The 7,062-nt window shown below is 48.6% G+C and overlaps 1 protein-coding gene across 1 annotated transcript; it reads right to left on the reverse strand.

Moving 5' to 3' along the window:
- Positions 1-5,026: 5,026 nt before the first annotated feature.
- On the reverse strand, positions 5,027-6,953 carry CHCHD5 (coiled-coil-helix-coiled-coil-helix domain containing 5). Its single transcript, XM_075061240.1, is given in 5 exon segments — positions 5,027-5,447; positions 6,110-6,261; positions 6,671-6,692; positions 6,695-6,772; positions 6,890-6,953. Coding segments are annotated over 4 exon segments (315 nt in total). The 3' UTR covers positions 5,027-5,447; position 6,110.
- Positions 6,954-7,062: the final 109 nt, after the last annotated feature.

A 7,062-nucleotide genomic window follows, 5' to 3' on the forward strand; every position in this document is an offset into this window, starting at 1 on the left:
CCACTGCAGAGCTAGGATGAGAAACCAGAGAATCCTAACACCACGTGCAGTGACCATTACCCTGCACTGCCTCCTTTTTCCTTTTCTGTAAGGGATGCAGGGTGGAAACCACCATTCAGTCTGATGGCCCTTCACTTCTAGATGTCAGAAGACAGAAATGTTGTTTTTTTTTCAGGGAGGGAGGCTGTCAACCTTGTCCAAGGCTCCAACGTACCAATCTCTTTGCTGGGAGTAAGACCAGGGAGTTTCTGACTCCAAGTCTTGTGCTCAGACGTGTTTGTTTTCTGTGTGTCTAGCTACACTTTAAAGATGACAGTTGACCAGAAGACAAGGGTGCTCCCCTCTGCCCATGCAGCCTCTCTCATGCTTTCCAGTGACTTGATGTCAGCTGGATGAAAGCCAAGTAAAGCAACCCTCTGTGTGAATGGAATGTGGTTCTGCATAGCTCCCTACCCAATGCCACTGCCCATGTCAACCCTGGACCTGCCAGCAGTACTTAATCTTCCCCTCTGACTGCTGACACCAAAGGAACATGCTGATTTATGGCTCTTTTAAATAAGAGAAGCCGAGTGTAAAATTAGAGCATTTTCTGGATGAAAAATTAAAGGGATGTTTTTGTTAGCTCCTCATTCTAGGCTCATGTGTAATTCACCTTGTTGGTTTTAAAGTTCCACTTGAAAGGAAACTTGACTTCAACAGAAGTTAAAGTACCAGGCTGCAAGACTCCCAGCACACTTAATTTCATATTCAGAGGGTTCTAAATCAAAAGGAAACAGAGGAAAAACAGCAAAGAATTAACTGAACTAATGATCTTTGGCTTTGTCTCTCTTGTAGACCTCAAAGCCCTTTACATGCATTAATTAGCTAACCCGTATTACTCCCTGGCAAAACAGCTGTTATGTGTTCCAGAGATGAGGAAACAGAGGCAAAGAAAGGTGCAGTGGCTAGTCCCAAGGTCACACAGCAAATCATTGGTTGAGCTGGAAACAGAACCCAGGAGTCCTGATGCCCAGGCCCCTGTTATACCTATCAGCCAACACAGCCTCTTGGCTGGAAACAAGAATCTGGAACAAGTGAAAGGGGAGCAAAGCAAAGTGCAGAAAGGTAGCTGAGAGCTCATTATTAGGCGGAGGAAAGGAATGTCCATGCTGGAAGGTGAAATGATTTGAAATAAAGCTTCCTTTTCCATTTCTGCCCTCTGTGGTGTGGCCTCCAATGCAGCCTGTTATTGCAGTGGCACAGATGGGCTGTGTGTGAATTAAAGGGAGAACACCCCTATAGAATTAACCCCCAGAGTGAGAATGTGTCAAATGTCTGTGACAGCCAGATATGTTCTAGAGGTTCTGAAGTAACTTAGAACTTGGGGCTTTTTAGGCTCCTATCTGTGGATTCTGCAGGGTTTGAGTATTTATTTCTGGTCTGTTCTCTAAGTTTCTGAGAACAATAAGATTGCCAGTCCACTAGAAGATGGCTCTAAATCCATTTTTGTGAGGCCCCCACCATGGAAAACACAGACTTACTCACTTATTGACTTGGGGCCTTTGGGATTAATTTCACTGAACCTCTCAGCAGCCTTTGGCAATGGAGCAGAATGTATGGGGTTGATTGACGGCCCACCAACTTTTCTACTGCTCAGCCCAATGCTGGTGCATCTCTAACTTCTAACAGCTTCCTGGATTTGTTTGTATGGGTCTGTTCTCTCTTGACGTGGGATGCAGTTTGTACCAGAGTCCAGCCAGTCTTTGGCTGTAAGCATCCTTATGCAATAGATTCTCCATGTCCTAAGACACAGGAAATGAGGCTGGACATTTCCTGGATTTCTAATGTTTGTGTTCTGTTGCATGTATTTTCTGGTTCTCAGTAGTTTCAGTTTTCACCATTGTGGAAGGGTATCAAGCATTGCTAAACAACCTGAACAGCCCAAAACAGCAGTTGGATGTTATAGAATTTGCATTGCCAGATCAGACCACTAGCCTGTGTAACCCTGACTCTTCCAGGAGCCAATACCTTATGTTTCAGAGCACTTGCTGGTCCCAGGGTGCTGGCTCCTTATTTCCAACTGCTACACTGCATTAAAGCAAATCAGATGCCCACTGGTACTTCCCTAATGTTACAGCCCCATCCCAGCAACTGCTGTAGCTAGCACCATGATCTTATTCCATCACAGGCCAGAGGAGATGGCCCACATGTTTGCAAAGGGAAGAGGAGGTGGCCATGAAAAAAAAAAACCCTCTATAAAACTATACTTCACCCTATGAAAAGATATGAGACCCCACTGCTGCAGAGCCAGATGATGAAGATTACAACTGATCAGCTGTGCAATACTATACACAGCTAAAAAATCCTTCAGAGCAAAGGAGTGAAAAAATGCCACATGCTCGCTGCAATTAGTCCTTGTGCATGTGCAACTTGAAAGGAGACAGACTGCGGGTGATGATCTTCATTTATAAGACCATTTGCCCCTGCCTTTCCACAAAGAATTTGCCAAATGTGACGAGGCCATTGGTTCATTTAGTTAGGAATCTGCCTCCAGCAGTTCTTGATAACTTGGGGGAAGGTAACGCCTTTAAAAGCTGGCCTCCTATGCAATTCTGCCCCACGAAGGCAGGTTCCTTCCCTAGTCCTGCAACACAGGGCTTTATGATCCTAGTCTACGCAAAGGTGCATGACGTAGATTCTGCATTCCGAACAAAACCTACCACCGCCTTGTTACGATGTCCTCAGAAGACGTGGTTCTCCTTGATTGTCAGAGCCTGAACACGTAGGGCGCAAGGGGCGGCAACCCCTGCATTTTATCCTCCCTGTTCCCCAGTAACTGGTTGACTTTGTGACCAGTTGTCAGGGTTCAGCTGATCAGCTGCAAGCTGACATGGACAAATGCCTGGCAGCGTGGTTGTTAAAGCAAGACTGAATAAGTAATAATGGAGTGGCTCAGACTGCTGAGCAGCAGGAGACGTAGCTGGGCTTAAAATGGGGCCCAGTGCACCCTAAGCATAATGAAAAATGGCTTTTCTGCTGACAGCCTGACATTTCAACAACACGTAAAGCACGTTCATTCCTGCATAACAGCAGCCTTAATAAAGCTCTTCCCACTACAGATATTTATGACTAAAGGGACCCTACCTGATATAAATAATCCCAAGGGATCTGCTAAAAATAGATTTTTTTTATCTCTACAGGCAGTTGCAGCTTCTCTCTAAATTCACTCCAAAGCTGAGTGGCCATCACCTCCTCTTCCAACTTTCCTACCACTTTGCCACTAAGCAACCTGGATTCCCTTTGAGCAGCTCACAGTGTGTTAAAGGGATGAAAGCAGAAAAATGCTCCCTGCCTAGTTTATTTATAAAATACCCTTAATTATAAGTGATCCCACACACACAAATCACATCACTACTGAAATGCAGCCACCTCTGGGGTAGAGGACAGCAGCTAACAGGGTTACAGCAAGCAGCACAACAGCATTGTCAGCCAGCTGGAACAGACAACCTTCAATCTGCCACCTCCCTGGAGAGGGGAATCTCTGCCAAGATGGGCTACTGGAAGATGGTGAATTATGTTCACCAAACACCACATGCTCAAAGGCAGGAACCTGGCACCTTCCTCGGCTGAAAGGTAGACAAGGAATAATGTGTCCTGGCCAGGAAGAATTAAATAGTTGGGAACCAAGTCAGAGGTAAACCTATCTTGGTCCTTGCTGAGCCCATGTGAAAGGTGGTTGCCTCAAATTAAAGCATGCTACAGAAATACAGTGGGATTTAGAATATTGGACTCAAGTAATATGCAATCTGACATCCTTGTGTCTATACAAGGCATAGAGATCACTTCCCTGAGCAGGGCTGCATTGCCTGGGTTCCTGGCCCCTTACCCGTCTCACTTCTTGGGCGGCCCCAGCAGCCTGGCAAGCTAAGTTCTCACGTTCCCAGTGCTCACAGCCATGAAACTGTTGTTAGGCAGCCAAATGGCTGGAGTGCAGAATCTGTAAAAGCATATCAGAGGGAACAGTGCTGTCCTTCTCTAGGGCCTCTGAGTATCTCAAAGAACTTTAGAGTCCAAATTAAGCTTTACATTTCGGGTGGGAGGCAGGACTTAACCCTTTTTCACAGACAGCACATTACACAACACCCCAGAGAATCATCCAAGGACGGAAATCAAAACAGCAGAAGAGCTGGGAAATGAATCCAGGAGTCTTAACTCCCCGTACTTTGCCCTAACCAGCAGACATATTTCTTGCACATCCATCCTCTGCTTTAGGCATGCTCAGGATGGCTCTCTTTGCTGAGTGAGGAACTCAAAGGATTCACAAGGCCAAATCTCCTGTTCTTAATTCACTCCTCTCACAAGAACAATCCACTGTGTTTTGTGTTATTTTAATTCCCCTAGATGGTTTGCAGTCTTGAAATAACCTCTCTTTCCCTGTCACCTATTTCTCCTCCTCCGTATGGTGAACATCAATGTTCCCCCAGCATTTAGGAATTTGTTTGTTGTCTTGTTTCTACAATGGTCAGGTTTTGTAAAGCATTTCAAACATGTGCAGTGCTAATTATTAGATATCCCTACAGCTCTGCTGCTGACAAGCCTCCCTCTGCTGGCTCCAAAGCAGAACATAAGACATGCTAGTCCAGTGGGTCTCAGACTTCTGTACTGGTGACCCCTTTCAAATAGCAAGCCTCTGAGTGCGAACCCTCCTTTATATATTAAAAACACTTTTAAATATAATTTAACACCATTATAAATGCGGGATGCAAAGCACGGTTTGGGGGGAGGCTGACAGCTCACGACCCCCCCATGTAATAACCTTGCGACTCCCTGAGGGGTCCCGACCCTCAGTTTGAGAACCCCTGTACTAGTCTATAGCCCTTCCGGAACATTTGTCAGCAATGGGAGTGAGAGAGAGTTTTGAGGTTGTTCAAACTTGGGACCGAAACAGATTGATGTTCTCTCTTCAGTAATCACCTGGATTTCAGTGCTGTCAGCCAGACCTTCACAGCAGCGCCCCATATCAACTGGAGGAAGCCAGAGCCAGTCCTTTAGTCTTTAAGAATTATTTTATTAGGGTGCAGAAATACTGTGCCTAAATATTGCAGGGAGTAGGAAAGAATCTGTGTTACAGTAAACAGGACAAGTTAAGGACCAATTTCAGCCTTCGGTCTTAATTTCAGTGCAGAGTCGAGCCTTTATTGTCATTTTAATACAGTTTCTGTAGCTTATTAATTAATGGTGCTGTTCAGGGCTGTGCGACCAGCAGAGGCGCCACAACATACTGACAAATGCCGTCATTCTGATGTCCTGCTGGGAATCCAACTGTACAGGTGCATGTGACCTGAAACTGATGGAAGCCAGAGTGCGGGGACTCGTATCATTCTGTGTTTTCTGCCAGGAACCATTAGAATGAGGCTCCACAGCTGGGAAAGCCTGTCTCATTCCTGAAGGTGAAGGTTCTGCGTTCCCTGTGGAAAGACAGCAGGAATGAAAGCCAGTGGTTGTGCATATATGTGAAACTCTAGTCCTGAAGATACAACGTTTACACAGACAGCTGATGAGAAATAATTTTGTAGCTTTCTAGGGGTTTCCACAAACTTAAAATTTTATTTTAATACTGCTCCATCAAAGCACAAACCCTTTGAAAGAAAGTGCTCAGAGTAGTAATGTAAGCTGACTGTACTGAGAAAGCTTGATGTACATTACTGCATAAGCTCACTGCTCCAGATTGGTTCATACAGTTAGATTGAACTCATGGTGGCAACCAAGATGGCTCAAGGGATTGGCAACAGTGTCAGGGTTTTTCATCACATGGCTGTCAGCTCAAAGTCATTACCTTCTGATAGCTCATTTCACATAGGTCTCCAAATGGGTAACTGGTCAGTATGGCTTCTAGTGGTCAAGTGTCACTACCACAAGAACCACCATTACAAGTGGCACTTCTTGTCAGTCTCAGGGGAGAGGCCAAGAGAAGAATGAACACTGATCTCCAATCTCTCCTGGAAGGAATCTCTAGGGCAGGGGAGGCACTTTTGGTAGGGTGGCGGATGGGGAGGCTAACAGGGAGACTAGACTGCCTGTGCTGGAGATGAATAGGGGATTTCAAGTTTCCAGCTGAGCCTTCACTCACCTTAAGTCATTAGCTTCACCTGCTCAGCACACAGCAGGAACTGGTTGAGGTGCTCCTTGCAGTTCATCACGGAGGCCTGGTTCTGTTTCAAGCATTGTTCAAATGCAGTGAAGGGCTCAGCGCAATCGTGGCGGATCTTCTGCACAATCGGGCTGCAACAAAGCAAACAGGCAGACGCTGAGCTCCTCACTGGGAGCGTTGCTGACGGTCACAGGGGACTAAACGGACCCTAGAATAAACCTAGAAATAACATTTTAAACTCTCTAGACCAAGCAGCTGTAGGGAAGTCAGGAGTGTGCCCAGTAGCGGATGTGAACCCCCCGTGATGAGATGCACAACGGGTGGAGCCGGCTGGCCTTGCGGTGACAGCACTGGTGTCACCCTCAGGAGAACGGGGTTCAAGACCCCACCTGGGCAGCTGTACAATGGGGTGACCCGGGGGCTGCCCAGCCCCCGCGGGGATGGGGGGCCGGAGGCGGGGCGGGCGGGGGGCCCGGGGCAGGGCAGGGGGGCCGGGCAGGGGGGGCCGGGGCGGGCGGGGCCGGGCCGCCGCCGACTCACAGGGAGGAGGCGCAGCGGGCATGCGCAGTTTCAGCTGCTGACAGTCTGCTGCCAGGTGGCGGGGCTGGCGCCACGGCAAGCGCCCGTACTGGCTCCAGCTCGCTGCGGCAGTGCCGCGCCGTCACCTCAGGGCGCCTGCCTGGGGAGAGACCGGACAGTCAGCGCGGACCGGACCCGGCCCGGGCCGGGCCCGGGCCCGTGCCCCCGCCCCGCGCTCACTCACATGCTGCCGCGCCGAGCACACCCGGAACACGCCGCGCCCGTGCCCCGACCCACTCCGCATGCGCGAAAACCCAGCCGTGGCCATGACACTAGAGGCGCCGGGGCTCGGGCCGGTCGCCGCGCATGCGCGCCCCGTCGGCGGGGTTTGGACGCCAGGGCGCCGTGCCCCC

Source organism: Chelonoidis abingdonii, chromosome 26, assembly GCF_003597395.2.
Source record: "Chelonoidis abingdonii isolate Lonesome George chromosome 26, CheloAbing_2.0, whole genome shotgun sequence".
Classification (NCBI taxonomy): Eukaryota; Metazoa; Chordata; order Testudines; family Testudinidae; genus Chelonoidis; species Chelonoidis abingdonii.